The sequence below is a fragment of the Glycine max genome, chromosome 3 (genome assembly GCF_000004515.6).
Source record: "Glycine max cultivar Williams 82 chromosome 3, Glycine_max_v4.0, whole genome shotgun sequence".
In the NCBI taxonomy this organism is placed as follows: domain Eukaryota; kingdom Viridiplantae; phylum Streptophyta; class Magnoliopsida; order Fabales; family Fabaceae; genus Glycine; species Glycine max.
Window position 1 is genome coordinate 42,213,130 of NC_016090.4, and position 20,220 is coordinate 42,233,349.

General features: G+C 29.3%; 1 protein-coding gene across 1 annotated transcript; it reads right to left on the reverse strand.

Annotated features, from left to right (window-relative positions):
- LOC100170704 (aluminum-activated malate transporter family protein) lies at window positions 1-2,563 on the reverse strand. Its single transcript, NM_001251060.2, has 6 exons — window positions 2,194-2,563; window positions 1,935-2,075; window positions 1,433-1,705; window positions 1,229-1,338; window positions 986-1,129; window positions 1-737 (listed from the first exon to the last, which is right to left on the reverse strand). The coding sequence occupies exons 1-6, from the start codon at window positions 2,480-2,482 to the stop codon at window positions 234-236; spliced, it is 1,461 nt and encodes a 486-aa protein (NP_001237989.2). The 5' UTR covers window positions 2,483-2,563; the 3' UTR covers window positions 1-233.
- Between the last annotated feature and the right edge of the window lie 17,657 nt (window positions 2,564-20,220).

A 20,220-nucleotide genomic window follows, 5' to 3' on the forward strand; every position in this document is an offset into this window, starting at 1 on the left:
GAGAAAACAAAAACGAACATCATACTTGGGGGCTAAACCAAACCCATGATCAACAGCAACGTAAAGAAGAAATTAAATTGAGGTAAGAATATTAAAAATCTTCTCACCTTAATCTAAATATTCAACCTTACAAAAGTAAAATTACATCGGAGACTATTTAACTAACTCAACTAAGGAATAAAAATGTTGAGTCATGACAAATGACTAGTCTCAAGTAATTGACATTGACAACACTATTTACAAATTAAATGTTCCGAGGGTTTTGTTGTTGGTGCCTTTTCTTTCTCTGGAGAGTCTGTAGTTATCTCTGGGATTGTAATTTCAACATGGTCGACGGTGTTATCAATATCCACAACAGGTTTTATGATACCTCGATGAAGAAGGGGTGGCTTCTCTGGTGAGACATTGGGTTCAACAACACTCTTGAAATGGGCTAAGTGAGAAAGCTCAGAAACAGACTCATATATTTTCTCCACTGATTTGGTGATTTCTTCGAGTATTGATGCAACTGTGGCAACTGGGATTATGGATAGGAGATCAGTATCTTCCAAAGAAACGATTTCAAGGGCAACTTTGAGGTCTTCAACTGCAGTTTTTGAATTTTCTATGTGGACTTTGGCAGTTGATGGGTGTGTCATTTTTTTGATTGATGAAGATATTGCCTTTAATGCCTTGTTGGACTCTGAGGTCATCTTTGTGCATGGTTCCTGAACTTTACACTTGAATTCCAAAGATACCTGCAGTAACCAACAAAATGCATGCATATTAGCTTCAATATCTCATAAAGCTGTTTTTTTTTTTCTAGTTTTAGAGTATTCTCACAAGTGTATATATATTAATTACAGCTAAAAGTTTGTTTAAAATTGTCTTCTTTTTCTCAAAAAAGTTTTTGTCAAGCTAAAATTGTTTTGATAATAGACATTGAAGTGAAGGTCTCAAATATTTCATGTTTTTAACGTAGAAAGAATAATGATCGATGTATTACTTGGATTTCCGGGTTGAGGTAGTTGTTAATGGTTTCAATCTTGTAAGCACATTCCCGAGTAAGTGCTCCAATCTTCAAGTACTGCTCCCAAGGATGGCGAAGACGAAAACGGCCATGTCCTGGTTCCCACCTTGCCAAATTTGCCTGTGCAATATTATAACGTTAATATTTGATCAATCTATCAAATGATGAAAGTGTTGAATGATATCTCAAAAGTTAGAAAGGAAAAAAAAAAAAACTCACCAAGGACTCCTCACTTGCTTTAGAATTAAGAACACTTTTATATCCTTCAAGAACTGACTTCTCACACTTTTTTGTATCCTCTGAGCAATGAAAATATTCGGTTTCGAATCCTGAAAATGGTAAGAATTATTTTAGATATTAACATATATGCATCACAAAAAGATGCATGTAAACTAATTAATGGTGGGTCAAATATATATATACCTTGTAGGTAATTTGCTAACTTTTCTATATTGGAAGCCACCAACTTGTGAAAGTCTTCACCTGCCCATACTGGACAAATGAAAATGGAGATGACCATGCAAGCTGCTGCTCCTAATAAAATTGTTGAAAGTCTCTGATGGGCAAGCTCGAAGAGTTCTTCCACTCTATAACCCGAGACAGCGACCAAACAAAATGTCAATATAAATACCACAATCCCATAATCATATCTTTGCTTGATCTTTGGAAAAAATCTGAAAAAAGTAGCTCCTGCTGCTGCAAACACAAAACACAAACCATTTAGCACATTGCTTAATTAGGAAGCAAATGCTAGTCTCATGCCGAAGCTTCATTTTCTTTGTCCAAATTGTATATGAGAAAATAATAAGTTATGTCCTGAGAATATAAAATAATATCATCCAATCATTATGATAAATTTATTAATTTTTATTATAATTACATAAAAAATCACAGTATAAAATTATTTTATATTATATATATATACCTAAAATGAAGACAAGGATCCCAAGGACAATAGGTTCTGCTCTTCCTCCAAAAGCTGTAGCTAAGTGTTGCCCTCCAACCCCTAAAGCACCAGCTAATAATGTAGCAAATCCTCTATTTAAACCTTTGCTGAGGGTTGCACCTGGTTAATTAAGAACAAAACATATTATATGTTAATGCATTAATCTTTAAGTACTCTTCATACTTTGGTCTTTAATTATATAATAAGGAGCAATATGTATACGATGTCTGAAACTTACCTACACTGAATTCAAACACTACCACCACTGTCAGAACAGCCCACATTCCGGCAACTCCGAAGCCATCATAAAGAGGCCTCGAGTAGTAAACCAATGACACCGATGTGAGAGCAACTGCCACTTTTAATGAGTGAATTACTCGTCTGGGGTCATCTTTTCCAATCTTTGTTATGCTCCTTGTGATGTTGATAACCTTGGACTTGAAGTTCCAAGGCAAATCCTGGAGGCAGTTCCCCAAATGAGATAAAAATCCACCCTTGTTTGCTTGGGTTGTTGACTCTATATCCATGACTAGATATGGAGTGGAAACCTTGCCAAAAATATAGTGTGATATAGCAAGTTCTAGAAGGAAGGAAGGAACAAAATAACTACTATGCAAGCTGTGAGAAGCTTGGGAAAAAATGACTTTGAAGACTGATATTTATAGGAACACAAGTACAGCTGTGTCTTTCAGCAAAAGATTTTTATATGTCAGATACATGAGTTGCTGTCCTTTTGCTGAAAGAAAAAGACTGTTTCTCATTTGAGAAAAAAAGTACTTCCGTCACGGCACCATATGTTATTGTGATTAAATACAAAATGCCCATAACTCTAAAAGTATGTACTTCAGTTTTAGGAATTCATTTCACTCACCAAAATAATGTACCAAGACATTCATAGACAGGGAATGTTAGGATTAATGCTTCCAGCTATGAATAGTTTAGTCCCGACAGCAGATTAAACAAAGTTAATTTACAAGTACTTCTGCATAGAATGATAAAATATATACTTTAGTCAGAGTCAGCCATTGAATTGCTGTATCCCCCTCCTTATATTTTATTTTATTTTGGTAAATTATATTTACTTTTTTAAATGCTTGTCTAAAAAAATTTCAGTTCTTACAAAGGAGGTCTAGTTGCTGCAAAAATTATTTAAATCTTTGATATTTATCTTCCGATTCTTACAAATAAAAAAATATAATTCACTTCTATTTTTTAGCTTTACATTTTATCACCCTTCATGTTTTATAGATATATATATTTTACCACTTCAATTCTCTTATTCCTTCTGCCTTTATACACAGATCGATAGGTGAGCTATGTTAAAGCATTGAGTTACAATATGAATGTGCCACATAAAGAGAGGAGATCAAACTATTCAAAAAATTACTCTAACAAACTTATATAAATGTTTTCTTGAATATTTATGTTGAATCAAATAAATTTTATTCATATTTACAGAATCATGATTTTCAATAATCCAAACATGAAAAACCTTCTTCTCTGCAAGGACTGCATAAAAGAATCATTTGCTAGATCAGACTTTTGGCTAAAAGACCAGTCAACTAGAAAACTTTTTTTCTTTTGAAAAGAAAATCAAGTTAGATTTTCTAATTAGTCTCATAGTTTATATATGAACTATTATTGGCGTGAATCTAATATTATAATTATACCTTTTTACGCGGGTAATAAATTATTTAACGTAAAGTGTGTTGTTAGAAAATTTACTTTTTACTAATAAATGCATGTAATCATATGATGCCACTGTAACACATCAAATTGTAATCTTGAATAATATTTTTTATCTAATATTTATTAAAAAATATTTTTAAAAGTTTATGAAAACATTTAAAAAATATTATAAAATATAAATAAATATTACTAATATATTTTTATGATATTTTATCATATATAATCCATGTCGTTAAAATATTTATTTATATTTTGGAACATTTTTTAAATGTTATCACAAGCTTTTAGAAATATTTTTAATAAGTATTAGAAAAAAATATTACTAGAGATTAGGTGTGTTAAAGTTAGTTGGACTATTTTGTATACAGAAATATTTTATATAAAGGACGTCGAAGTATTGCTTATATTCTTAATTATATATTTCTTATATTCTAAAAAATGTGTGAGATTAATTTCTTTATTATTCAATTTATAAATTATTTGAAATACATGCATGGATCGGAATGCAAGTTGAATACCCAAAATGTTAGTTATATAAACATAAAATGGTTTATAACACTTCTATTACTTACTTGACTTAATGTTTAACACTTTAACTAAAGGATATTTCAAAAAGTGTCAATGAATAAACAAATAGATAAGATCACGTTCGAGTTCATTAATTACTCGGAAGTGCACAACAGAAGGTAGGTTTGACTGTTTGAGGATTGTAAGTATGAAAGAGTACTTGGTATTTGGTAAGCCTTGAGATATTACAGTCATCTCAATATTATATATATATATATATATATATATATATATATATATATATATATATATATGTATAAACTATCACACTTCATTTTCTTATTAAATCTGCAATAGTTTTCTCTTTGGTCCCACCCGGGGGAAATACCTACAGTGGCCAGCTTTTCATTCATATCAATTAAATATTTGTAGTTTGATTAGGAAGTGGGAAGATGACAAAGCATGCATAAGTAAGACATTAAAGTGGATACTAAAAACAAATGAAAAACCCCCTTAAAAAATTGGACCAACTGTAGGTCTTAAATAAGGAATGACGAAATATATATTGTTTTCCTTAAAGGAAAGCAAAAGAAAACAAAATAGTGTTCCGGTCGAAATTTCTAGCAGTGATTAACATCTTTCTAGCAGCCACATGTTGATCAATTAACTGCTCTAAAAGCAGACTTTTAAGTTCATTCTGACATGAGGATTTCGTGCCTATATATAATTAAACGCAAAGGCTCCAGCGAAATCTAGTTACAATTATACATTTGAATTTTGAATAGAAATATATCTTAGCAACCAGTTCATGAACACATGAAATGATAATGGCAAGATTAGCCTCATCTCAAAACAAAAATAAAGAAGATACTAATTAAAAATTATGCTCCACATCCATGATCCAACAATAGTTAGTGTATTCTTGCTGATAAAAGGAAACGAGACAAAAAAAAAAAAGGATAAGGCAAAAACATGTTTGCATCAGCATTTTCGAATCTCCAAATAAGGCCAAGTAAAGTGAATTTAGCATCATTCTATTTTTTGTCATAGCCTATAGAAAGAAATATAATAAGCACAAAGGAATAAAGCAATTAAAAAAATGAAATATATATATATATATATATATATATATATATATATATATATATATATATAAGAGCCACAAGTTATTAAACATTTGATAATGACCCCACACACTATCTCTTTCCATTTTGTGAACTTAATAACATAAAGAAAAGAACTTTCAGTTATCTTCACTATATACTGGGAATCATTTTCCAATTTCTTGACTTGATTATCCGACTAAGCTGATGATATAATTGTTTAGCCATGTGTATTGAATCAGTTGCAGTGTCAGCAATCACTAGTGAGTAGGATCTGACTCACTCCTATTCTTTCACTATATTTTCCTTTTAAATGAGAATGCTGCTAATATATAGTTTAAAGTTATACTCCTTACCAGGTTTGGAAAATGAAAGTGACCAACAAATTTCATGTGAGTAGGATCTTGTTCATAATGAAGAAGAAATTTCCGTGTTAATCATCCAAGCGTTACAAGCTAATATTGGTCTTTTCAGCTTCAAATCATTTTAACTCAAGCTTTTGGCATCAGCATTAAAGTGTTACCTTAACTATATACGGTTAGAGGGGGAATCTTCAGAAACGGAAATAGCCAAATTAAGAAATTAGTGCAGTATTGTGGTGTCCCAAATTCGATTTAATTTCAGTCATCCTTACTTTCTTTTCAAATAAATACACTTCATCATATCCACATAGTTATAGTTATATGAACCACTGAATGGCCTGACATTAACGTAGTAAATGGAATATTTTTATTGATTTTAAAGTATAATCACATGTAGACGTGATAAACTCTCAATTAACTATATATTTTTTTTATAATGGTCACATTGAAGTTTGAATTTAAGATCTCATATATATTATTTTAAATCTTTCACCATTGGACCAATATAGTGGTTTACTCTCAATTAATAATATTTGTTTTAATCTCGAACACTCTTAAAAATATTTAAAATTAAGGTTTTATATTTTAACACAGCTTTTCTATCCTAAAACTTTACACTTTTTCTTTGGAATAAAAGAAAGAGGAAAGAAAAACACATTTTTCATGACCTATTCTCCCTCTTTTTAATTTATTTTATCACAAGTGTAAACTTTTTTTTATCAATTTAAAACAAAACTTTGTGTATATATATAATATTTATGAATAACTGATAACTTGTATCAAAACAAAATAATAAAAGAATATGTTTGTAATAGTGGACATTTATTTTATTTTAAAGCTCTACGCACATAACCTCCATTTTCATTTTTATTCGCTCAATAAAATATTAGCAATCATTTAAAATTTAAAAACGTTTTTCTCTCGAGCAATTCTTTGAAAAAGCAAATGAACGAAAAGGCACATATTGATAAACAGGTACGTCATAACGAGATACTAGATACTCAATCAATGAGATCACATGCAAGACTAATGGATACTCCTGTCCTATATGGTGTATTAGGATATATGTTAAATAATGAAAATATGCATCAATTAATTGTAGGTTATCTTATCAAATTTGCTTTATTCTATGTAGGTAGGGTTTTCCACCAAAAAAAAATGTGGATAGTGTTCTAAATATGTAAATGGGAAATGATCATTACACACTCACACCTGACGAGAGTTAAGAAGAAAAGAAAGATAAATTAAAAAAAATGAAAGGAAATATGATGTAGTATAATAAAAAAAAAAGAGAGAAAAAACGAGATGAAAAAATAGCCATTAGCCACCACATGTTGTCCCTGAATTCTCATTTCTGTGTCATGTTTGGTTATGTACGCTGAAGTAACTGAGATTTAATTTTGGAATATTAATGTACACATATGTCCTCTGCACTTCTGCGCCTCGCTTTCTCAAAGATAGGAGGGGAAATACGTTGGACAGTTTCTCCTTCATTAAAAGTATATGATTTCAGTTTTTTATTTATCAAAGATCCTTTGGTGTATATAAAAGTCTAGTCTGATTAACAAGTCCGGTGATTTAAGTGTTTAATTTGTAAGAATTTAATATTAAATTAAAAATAAAAATATATTTTATAAAAATCAAACTCAACTTATTTATATAATATAAGTATATTTTAAAGTTTGACATAACAATCATAATCTTATTTAAAAATATATTTTTTAATAAGACATTTAAATTAAATATGATTTAAATTTATTTTCCAATAAATTTAATTATAAACTTTAACTTCACTTTTTAGGTAGAACAATAATTAACATTTAAAAAGATGAATAAATGTAAGATTTTAATAAATTATAATAAATTTAATATAATAATAATTATTTATAACTTTTTAAATAGGTTAGTTTGTTAGGTTAAAAGACTTTTTGAATGATTTAGGACCTAATCTATTTAAGTAAATAAACTTTACTAAAAAGTCTTGACCTAATGTATTTTATGAAAAGACCTAACCTTACATGGGTATGATGTAGGGTAGTCTCATAAATTCTTGTCAAACGGCTGAACTATTTTTATTCTTACCTGAAAAGGATACAAAACTAAAATTGCAAGAGGCTTATCAAGAAAAGCCTCTGACTCTAGTCATAGTGATAAAATCCAACCAAACTCAACCTAACTCTCATGTATTATACTTAATCAGCTGAGCTAGACTCATCGATCTCTAATTCTTTTAATGTGTCATATGTGAGAAGTTAAGAGGAATAATAATAAAAAAAAAAACTATACCCACTCACAAATCATAATCATAATCATTTTTGGTTCCGTGTATCAAGATGTCTTTTACTGTTCAAGCCTCTTTTTATTAGTTATGTTCAAGAGTAAAGAAAATCCAATAAAAAATTGGGCTAAAAGTGAAGCCCACATATGAGCCCGTGGTGTGACTTTTCTTGACAATTTGGATTCCCTCCCGTCACCGAGAAGACGAAGATCATTTACCAAAATAATTGTTTGTAGGAAAAACTTCTATTTACACCATTCTTTTCATTCTTTGTATTGCTCGATTATTTTTTTCTTTTTTTTACAAAAATACTCTTGATGGAAATTAGTTTCCATAGTGTAACTTTTTTTTATAGAAATTAGTTTCCATAGTTTGTATAGAAACTAGTTTCTGTAATATAATTTTTTATATGTTGCGAAAACTAATTCTAAGATTTGTAAGAAGCAGTAAGACTCGAACATGTAACTTCCAAGTTATTAGTTCAATACTCTAACCAATTGAGCTAATGAGTCAATTATGTCATAAAATAAATAATGTTGTTATACATAACATTAAAATTTCTTATGTATATTTAATGCACATGTAAATTTAAATAATAAATTTTGTGACAATTAATTTTGATATAAATCATACGGATTATTTAATCAGTATATTTTTTTAAAAATAAAAAAATTTTACGGAAGAAGTTTTTCTGTAAGATGAAAGAACTTCTTACGGAAGAAGTTCTTCTGTAAACTCTTACGGAAGAAGTTCTTCTGTAAGAGGGAAAAACTCTTACGGAAGAAATTTTTCCGTAAGATTGTGTAAGGGGCAAAATTGGCAATATGATAAAATGCTGGGTGCACCAGCAATTATGCTGGGTGCACCTAGCAACACCCTAAAGAAAATAGGAATACAGGCCCATGAACTCACATGTAATTTCATTTGGATCATCATGAGCGGACGATATTTATATCTTGCACTTTCAGTGTTACATCGGATATCTCATTGTATTCCAAAAAGTTCATTCTCGAATGTAAATTATATTTTAAAATAAACTTTTCATAATACAATGAGAGGTGCAAGATGTAATAACGAGAGTATAAAATACAATAGCCTGAACGGACAACACTCAAGAGCAGTTTAAAAATTTTGATAGACGGATTTAATTATGGGCCTAACACTTATTTTCTCCATATAGACCAAGAAAAAAAAAAGACATTCTAGCTTTTCTTTATATTCAATAAATTTAATTAGATAGACGGTGTAAAGATTTTTATATTAAATTTTAATATTATAAATGATAAGTTTATTAATTTTTATAATAACTATTTTAATAATCATATTTAACATATATTCTATTGATCAATATATTTTTTTATGTATGAAAATTAAACTCTCCTCAACTTGCTGTGATTAAGTCACTTGTGTTACGCATCCAATGACAGAAACCGGGTACTTAATTTCCTCTGAGAAATTCAATAGAGAAGCAAAAAGTTTAAGATGGCCGCTGAAATTTGATTAGAAACAAGTTGTGGCTCGTCTCTCTCTTGTAACGAGATTGATTTGGGTAAGCTTCATGGAATATGCAATGATTGTATAAAAGAGATGAAGCATGTAATGATTTTTCATCATATCTAGCTAACTATATGCATGCCTTTGAAAAGCAAAAAGAGAAAACCTCAGATTTGTATCGTCTAATAATAGAAGAAGTTTAGAACAAGTCTCAAGAAGACTTTTTTACAAAAAATATTCTGTGTGTGTGGACGCTGAAAGTAAAATCCCCCCCTCTCTTTGAATGTTTACAATTATACTTGTCAAATCCCGAAAACTTTGGGGGTTGTCCCAATCTTACGTAAATGACGTGTTTGTTATTGATTTCAAAAGGTCCTTCTTCACACTTCCAAATATACCTTACAAGAATGACTCTGATGGCTCCTTAATTAGCTTGAATTTGAAACTAGTAACTTGCAAAAATGGTAGTTAATGTTTCTTTACTATATACATTGACCTCCCGCAAGTATAGTGTCAATGTCTTATAAATCGCCAATTACTTGTGTCATGCCACAAACTATATATGGATAATAATTTTACAGCAATAACTGCTTTTTAAAATTCTAGCTATCAAGAAATGAAATTTTACTGTCACGAGTTTTTACCTCATCGAATATCTATGAATTGATCATTGTATCTCCGTATGGGATGGACAACAACTCGTTAGTTAATTTGTCTTTTTTTCTTTTATTAAAGAAGAAGAAGAAGAAGAAAAAGCGTTGCAAAGTTGTTCCAATCCACACTTAAGTGTGTTTGCCTTTCCAATATGTTCGAGCATCCAGTTCTTGAAAGCGAATTGAACTGGGCTTTCCTAGCTCCAAGCCTCCAACCTTCAATATGCGTAATCTCATATTGATTGAACACTAAATCAATGATTATAGATGTAGTTTAGTTTAGTTAAAAACAAATTTACTCCCTAATATTTTTGTGTATAATTAAGAACGCAATAAGGATTGGTACGTAGCAAAGGGGAAATTGGGAAATGATGTTTTGTGTTTGGATGAAAGTAGAGTGTGAAGACATGTAGGATACCACTACCCTCATATCATATCTGTGTGGGAATCTCATAATTATTGAACAACACAATGAAAACGTTTATGAGCAGGAGCAATTGAGGACCCATATTCCCACTCCATTATTGTTTCAGAATTCAGCAAGTTGACTCATGGGCCAGCCACTCTCAGGACAGTCCCAATTTTTGGGTCACTCTTCGAGTCACACACACACATGCTCCAATTTTATATTGCTTGCATACCAAACTCTTCTCTCCCTTCACTCATCAAAAGGAAAAAAAAGCAAATAAATAAATAAGGCCAGCATACAAAAGGAGAAGAAAGAAAATATATATACTTCCTCCCTCATCCGATTTGATTGAATTCTGTTCGAGCTTTCAATTGTGACATTCATTTTTCACGAACTCATTGAATTTATTTGGATGCTAATTCGTAGCATAAATATAAACATGTGGAGGAAACAAAAGGGGCTATATATAAAGAATGATAAATGAGAAGATCTTCATGTATATATAAACCGAAGGAAAACGACCCTATCCCTCAAAAATGGAAATGACTCAGCAATTTACACGATCCTGGTAATGTAAGAGCTATAAGTACATTACGTAGTGCATGGAAGGGAATAGGAAATAAAGTAATCAGATTACGCAGCTGGACTTGGAATTGTCCATACTTTCCGAGGCATTAAACTTTGAAACCTTATTATATTCTACTTGAAAGATGACACAAACTTGCGAATCAAATCAAATAATCGCAGAGCAACCTCAAATTTAATATTGTATGTTGGAATTCCACACCACAATTCGCCAACAGGGGGTCTCACATGAGCCCTGTTTGGATATACGTACATCATATTTCAGTGTGAGTTTGAAAGCCCTTTTATTTTATTTTTATTTTATGTACTTTCGTAATGCTTGGAGATCCATGATCCGATCCAATGATATAAATAAAAAGTATGTTGCTCAAGTATCTTTAATGGACCGCTCACCACACTATAATTAGTCTTCAACTATAATATAGTTGTATCCTAAAAAAATAATTATGCTAGTGCTGTCTATCTTTCCATTATGAAATACATTTTAATCTCTCACCAAGTTGTTCCTTATGATAGGATAGATAAGATAACATCTACAACGTCACAATCTAATCCATTTATAACTCGGTAATCTATGATTCTTGCCCTTTGTCTTTTGTAAAAATTAAATATTGGGATAATGTGGAAATCAACAAAAACACAGCATAAAGCATAGTTTGGATCAAGAATAGTTAGGTAAGTCATTCTTTGCTTTCTTCTTTTTCTTTAAAAAATAATTAAAGGTGATCCCTTTTGCAAATGAAAACCAACTTTCCAAGTGAGACACACATACATACATTTGTTTATGGGGTGGCATTCTCCAAAAGATGATGAAGAGTGGTGGGGAGAGTGGGGTTCCATGAAAAATGTCACTGTTATGACTGGAAAGAACATGTCCTTATCTCATCCTCCCAGGGATCAAAAGTGCCAAACAGAGACTGGCCTCTGGGGAGAGCCTAACTCTAGACCAGTTTGTCGATAGTCCACGGCTACAAACACGCCACGTATTTTTTTAGAGTAAGGTAGGATATTATGGACAGTAAAATTTTCATTCTAAATATTTAACACAATTAGATAATTAAAACTTGAACTAAAAATTATTGATTAAATTGAAAGAATCATGAGTTGATTATATTTATGAATATGCAACATTTGTTATGATAAAAGTAAAAGCTATCAAACAAATTATTTGCCAATGCATGTAATAAGATTTTTTTAAAAAATTTGTTTGTTCATTTTTATAAAATTATTTTCTAATTTTTATATGTATTTATTATTTTTTTCTGCATATTTTTATTTAATTATTCTTTCTCAAAATATTAATGGAAAATAATAAGTGAATAGAGAGAGAAAATAAAAGGATAATTTTAGAATGATAATATAAATAATTGATAAATTTATTATAATATCTATTTTTCTTAAGAGATATGAATTAGTTAAAAAAAATTATAATTAGAGATGCCTAATATTATTCAGTTGTTGTTAGCTAAGGCTGGGAGGTTTTAATGGACACATGGCTCACTGTTTGTTAGCTTCATGGAAAGACTAACGAGGAAGGAACACAAGGTCCTAATGGAATCTCTCAACCACTGTTACAGCGTGAAGCTAACATAGGTGTTCGATTAGAAGCGCTATTATGTTGTGTTTGTTGAAAGAATTAGAAATTTCAACAACTCAATTATGGCCTTAATAGTGTATTAATAATTATCCAAGTATTATTGGTTTGAAAAAACAGTTGCCTTTTCCTCTATTTTGTTACAAAAGCAAAAGTGGAATGCAGAATGTTGTATTCATTTGGTAGTATATTCCGTTTATGTGAAACACCCATTCCCTCGTAAGAAAGTTTGACATTTGAAAAAGATATACCGTTGTTTAAATTCTCCATTAATATATCTCTGTCGGTTGCTTTAATTAATGACAATTTTCTTCTGCGTGATTATTATAATTTGGAATCAAGATCTATTTGCATGACTCATTTCCAGTTGTGCATAGAAAAAAAAAATACATAACGTTGCTTAAAAAAAAATACATTGAAAGTTATACTTCATATTCAACTCCAAACAATTTGGAACATGCTTTTTTTCTTTCTCTTTCAATATTAAATGGGGATGTAGACTTTCATTGAGAGTCTATGGAAATAGAGTTGAAAGTTCCTTACATCTATTTTTTTTTTCACTTATCCCATACCATTTTTTTTTAGAAAAACTTATTTGAACAACCAAGAGGTATTGTATTAGAGATACAAACATTGGAGAAGTATTTAACTATTAATATAATTAATAATGAGTGGAATCAAATTACAACGATATAATTTTGATAATTATTATATCATTTTATAACTTTCAATTGAAAAATGTTTTTTAAAGAATGCTTTTTTAAAATTTATTGTTAGATTTACAATTACTTTTACATAGATTACATATGCAAGATTTCATATTAATTCAAAATCATTTGTTATTTTTTTATATAAATTAAAATCAGTATAATATAAACATTTTAAAATATACTAAAATATGAATAATTTGATTACTTTTTTGTTGTTGTTTAATATTGACAAAATATAACATAAATAATATTGTTAATACATAAATATAATTTAACGGTTGAGTTAATAAAAATTAGATTATATATTAAGTTAATTAAAATGATCTAATAATCATCAAAATTATGTGGATGTAATTTGATTCCTTATACGATGTAGGGAGAGATATTGAAAGAAGGGGAAAAAAATTCAATGAGGTGATTTATTTGTTTAGGAGTATAAAAACTGTCATCCTAAATAATATAAGCAGTAAAATAATTTTACTAAATTATCCCTGTTGGCCATTGAAAAATTAATGCACCTAATACTAAAAAACACTATGTTAAAAAAAACTATCTTGTTGATATTATTTATTTGGGATAAAATTGAATTAAAAAGTTAATATTTTATTAAAAACTTAAATTGTCACTTAATATATATGATTTATTATTTTTTTAAAGCGTCTTTGAAATGAAGGGAGTATTATTTTTTTCTCAAAAAATGTTAAGACCAATTGTCAATGAAGTCTTACCACATTGGATAATTATTATTTAGACATAAATAACCAGGCAATATAGTTTCTACTTCAACTTTTCATTGTATTTATTCAGAGCATTTCTTTAGGATTCTAACCACATAATTCGCAAAAATGTTTTGATCCCTCAGTCCTCAATAATAACGAATTAATGGTACATGTACACAAAATTGATATACTTTTTTGCACTTAATTATGTTTTACCAAAAAAAGTAGAACAACTCCGGCAAACAGGAGAGAAAATAAATAAAATTAAAGAAATAAGTGCAAAGAGTAAAAACACATATTTATTTAAGTATAAAAATAACATTTCTAAATTTTCTCAATGGACAAAGTAATCAATTAATCATATTGTTGTTGTTAGATCCTCGCAGTTACGGAAGTGGTAAAATGTCAATGATGAAAAATTAAGGAAAATGATTAGTTGGAATCATTTCAGCTACTTGACATTATTTTCACCAAACCACATAGAAGTAGCCCTGGGCTTTGCCATTATTGACTCATCTTCATAATAGTGACAGTTCCACTAGCATCTATTTTCTCTCTGAAATAACCAGTCAGTCAATGGGGGTTAAACAAACACTGCAGCTAGCGCCGACTATTATATATAAGGGTAACTAATTCTACTGTATCAAAAAAATAAAAAAGGGTAAGATGATGAGATGTGTGGAATGCACTTTTTAGCATAGGTCATATAGAAAGTGTTGAGCAAAGAGACAGGATTTAAAAGGTAAGAGGTGTAGCTGGTAGTTGTAGTAGCCCGTCCAAGTGTCCAACGAATTTTGTTGGGTACTAGTGTTAATTGGGAAGACACAAAAGTAAGGTATGGTATTGGTAGGGGCAACAAAACAAAAAGGAAGAATCAACAAGGACCCAAACCTACCTATCTATAAATATAATACTCTTTCCCTTTGATTTCATCACACATAGTAATATTATTGTTAGCTTAGTTGGCTAGTGGCATCGCCCGAAACACGCACAAAGAAAAAAGAATGAATAGTTGTGATAGTCATAATGAATGATAATGTCCAATTTGTCCGGATAGCTCGCCTGGTGCTCCTTCAGCGTGAATCCTAATCCTGTGCCTTCTCCAAATTTCTACCTCCTACGTACTGAAAGGAGTGCCTTCATTTGGTTTGAAATTTTAAAATTAAACCTAATGTGAGACTGTAGATTATTATAGTCTGGTCTAGCTAATATCTTATATCATTTTAAAAGTATTTATTTACTAATAATTAGGAATGGAAATATATAATGTCAGGTTAGATTTTGGTACATTTAAGTCGAGTTTAGTTCATAATTATAAAAATTATTTCTTACAGACTATTTTTAAGAGTTAATTTAACTTTTTTGAATGTCTAACGTGACTTATAACCGTACCTAAAAATTTACTTAGCCTGTTTTGTATAAAGTCCATATGCAACTCAATAAGACTTAATTATAAGCCGAAGTAGATATGAATCTAAACAGGCCTTTTTTTTATAAAAAAAATATTGATAAGTTTATATTTTTATATTATTCTTAGATATAAATTGTATTATATATAAATAAGTATATAATATTACTTCCAAGATCCGATACTATTTATAAAAAAACAAATTATAACAAAGTCTAACCTTTTTTTCTTGAATTAAAGTATTCTGGTAGACAAAAATTATGATATAAATCCTTGAGCTATAAAGATCATCAAGAGGAGAGAAGTGAGTTTTGTTTTTCCCAACAAACTTTTTTCCATATGCATGCTCACTGCCGTGTCTAGAAGATTTAGGATCTTAGACAATTTTTTTTATAGAAATATAATATAAATTATTATTTTTTATATTAATATTCTAACTTTACAAACTTTGTAGGAATATTAGTATATTCGATATTATTTAGATGTAATTGATTTATCATTTTTTTCATTGATTGAACCAATTTTTGTATCTTTTTTACAAATAGTAACAAATTTATTAAGATTGAATATTTTTTTTAAACTTTTTCTTTATTTTTTAAACCAAATTCATAAATTTTATTTGACATTTTCTATCACTACAAAATATAATATAGTAAAATAAAAGGAAATAATAAAGTATTTAAATAAATAAATTTTCAAAGTAAAAAAAAAATAAGAAAATGAAAAAAAAAGCTTTTGATTTTATAGGCACATTAAGATATAATGATTTTACAAAATTGGAAACAAATAGAATTAATTATATTCAATCGATTGCAATTTTATAGGTACATTAAAATAGCTTTTGATTTTCTCAATTAATTTTGGCATTGAAATAATCGCAATACTATCTTACACCAATAAGTAGTTGTCAATCATGATACTTAATTTAATTGAATTTACAATCATGTATATGATACTGAGGCTAAATTCTTTTAAAAAAAAATACTGAGACTAAATCTACGGCCAATAATAATTAATGCCAAAACATGAGGTCTAAGGTCACTGTCTAACTTGCCTAGCAGCTAACACAGTCCTGAGCATGCTTATGAAACTCAATAATTTATCAATTGTGTTAGACATTGTTAATAAAACCTAACCTTTTTACTTAAGTGATAATTTAAAAAAAAAAACTTAAATTTCACCTTTTAATAAATAGGTCAAGTCAAAGTTTAACATACTTCACACCACAAATTAGGTGGCATGCTCTTCATAGGTCCATTACCATTTTTTTGGGTTAAATAGTACTTGAAATATTATTCCAGTGATGAAATAAAATAAGGACATTACATCACTTTGCAAATTTGCAATGCTCTAATTAGTAACTTACTGTAGGACCTCATCTATCCAGTATACATCACAAGATCAAAAGCTAAAGACGCCAAAGCGTGTGCTACTTTGTTACCCATCCTTTCAGTAAACAAGAGTTCGCACTCTCCTCCTATCTACTTAGAACAATACAATCATCTATGATTCCCTGAAGTTAACTTCTGCTTCTAGTTCTTTGGGCATTTGACTTTTTTTAAAGTGATCCTGTATAGGAAAAAGCTGATAACAGTCATTCTTGAAGATAGCTCCCCGCAAGCATGAGCCTATCTATATAGTAGAGCCCATCTATATAGTAGATGGCTTTGGCTACAATTGGTTGGTTCTAAATGAAAACATATAGAACGTGTTGCAGCTTCCAGGACCGCACCATCATAGATTCATAGTTCTGCAATTTGGTCCATTGCCATGACAAGTATAGAAAGAGTCAGTTTTACCACAAAGATTGTGAAAAATTGATTGATTTTATAATTAAGGATATAATTCTCAAATAATTGTGTGACCTAATGATGTATTAAACTTGCAATATGGTTCATTACCATAACAATTACAAATTTGTTATTTTACCTTAATTTTTGTTTGTTTTATGTATATTTATTTTTTTTATTTCTGGATAAGAAACTAAGTATCTTTCGACCAATTGAATTAGAAATTAATCTTTGTTCATTAAGTGTAACTCTCATCGAATCAAGAAATTTTGCATAATTTGATGTATATTTAAGAGTAGGATATCATTATCAATATTTTCATTTACAGAATTTTTTTTTTCTCACTACAAAATGCACCCTTGGTCTATTTCTTTTTTCCTTATCAATATGGTAAATCTAAATAAAACAGTTCAACAATTCTTGATAATGAAGAAGGTATTAAAGTCTCATATCAAGGCTTAACCTAACCTATTTGAAGGCTTAGTTAGGCTTTGAAAATAATCAAATTAAACTTTTAAAGACAGCTCACACATGACAAATTAACGTGTAATGCTAGTTTAAAAATTATATCATGAATTATTTCTACAATAAGGATTTGAAGAAATAACAAATCATGTTACGGTACCATCATTAGATGTTATAACTAGGCTTTTAGGTCAGGTTGAATCTTTCAAATGATCTCTTTTTATCACCGCAACTATAACGTAATACTATCTATGGTTTTATAAAATGTGTCATAACTTATGATTATGTAAAACCTTTTAAAATATGCTAGATATTTAATAAGAGTGAAACATACCTTAAAAGTGAACCTGTAACAAAAAAAAAAAAAAAACAAATAAAGCTAGAGTTTTGTAATTCTAAATTAAGTGGTATTTAACCGTATCAAATTTCCACCTCTAAATTCTTATTTCGAATTTTAGTTATGTATAATTGTTTTATCCACAAATCTTAATTATTAATTGTTAATTTTTTATCCACATCAATCTTAAAATCCCTTGGACGCTCACGTGAGGTCACCACACTAGCCTTTGTTTTGTTTGTTGTCCCTCCTTCCAGCCATTCAAATTTTGAAGAGGAGTCCCCCCACCATGATTTGGACTTTTGTGTTTTTTGGACCCTGCGTACGTCTTACGTCACCATCCAATCTTCTCTTCACACGCCACCACACACAAGTTATCTCCTACGCCCACACTCACCCTAGGCCTTTTTGGTCACTCGTTCGATTCGCCGACAACAACTCCCCCACCAATAATGCAGGTGTCGTCTTCCCCGCCAAAATGTGTGTGTGAGTGAGAGAGAAGGGCACAATAATTTGATCCATGGCGCAAAAACAAAAACAAAAACAAAACAAAAGAGAAAGTATTAAGTAGTTGGGTGGTGAGAGGGACAGGAACAAGCATAAACCGACACGGGGAAGGGTCGTAGGTGTATATGGCCATTTATTTAATTAATTAAAGATAAAGGTAGTTGCCCAGAGACCCAATCCTCTTCTTCATTGGTTGCTTTCTTGACCTTGCCTTGCACGGGGACCCATCTCCTATTTTATTTTTAAGAAAAAAGAAAAAAGATCAACGCTGGGACCCCAGTAAAGCACAAAGAAGAACCGAATCTTCGTTAAAGCGATTAGGAGAGGCTAGATAGAGATCAGTTTTGTGGGGTTGACGCCTCTACAGTGTATCTCACGCCCCTTTCATCAGGGACCACCTCTATTCATTTTTTTATTATTTATTATTTATGAAATAAAAATAATATATACGTATTTTTACAAAATATCATTATCATTTAATAAAAATTATGTTAAGTATAAATTTTAAACCAAATTATAAAATTATCAGAAATATTATGATAATTATTTTAAATGAGAGTGTTATATATAAATATATTTTAATGAAAACACTTTTAAGAATTTATTTGTTTTAGAGGTTTGTTTTAATTTTTATATATTATTCTCATCTTTATTTTTAAATTAATTTTTTTTTTATAAAACTTTAGTTTTATAAAAATATATTAAATAATATTTGGAATGTAGTCACGATATAAGTATTTGTGAAAGTTCATAAAAAAAAAGTATGTCAAACTCAATATTTAATTTGCCTACGTTAATTTTGTTTCGTAACAAAAGGAAAATGCTAATAAATACTTTAACGTTAATGTTTAAAATATTAAAATTATTTTTTTATATAACAATATTATTAATATATTTTTATTATAAAGTTGAATAAACTTTTTATTTTAAATATTTATTTAATTTTTTAACCTATTCTTTTATAACATTGAATAACTAGATTCTAAACAAAGAAGCACAAGATCTAAGGGAGCATTTGTTTTATATAGAGTCATCTTGCAAATTATATTTTTTTTTTGCCTGAACCAAACAAAACCAATGTCAAACAAGCTGGTTCAGGTCAAATCATTAAACATCCCTTAAAAAAAATAATAAAAAAGAATGTTTTGGAAAAAAATATAAAATAATAATTTTATCCCTAAAATAATGAATAGTCTTATGACATGTATTAAATCAGTCAAATCTATCGTGAATAGATTTAGAGATCAAAGTTGTATTGTCAATGTGAACACGATGAAGGTCCAGAGAAGGTTTGACGATGTAAATGAATGTCATGAGAAGATAAAACAATGAATGGAGGAGACTCTCTGAGTGTGCATGTTTAGCATTCTTTTAAGGTTATGTGAGAAAGAAAAATGAAAGAATTAAAGTAATTTTGTGTATGTGTGTGTAATGGACATAAAATGCAAATAAAATATATAAAATGACATAAAAATATAAGTAACTTTAATATTTAAAAAATAATAATAAAACAATAATATATATGTTTTGTTTGGTTCGGATTAGTTGGGATTTGAAAATTTTCTAATTCGATACACCAATTATCATTGGTTATAATTGGTTTGATTCAAGTTGGACCAAAATTAGGAAAAAAAATCAAAACCAATTAATTTACT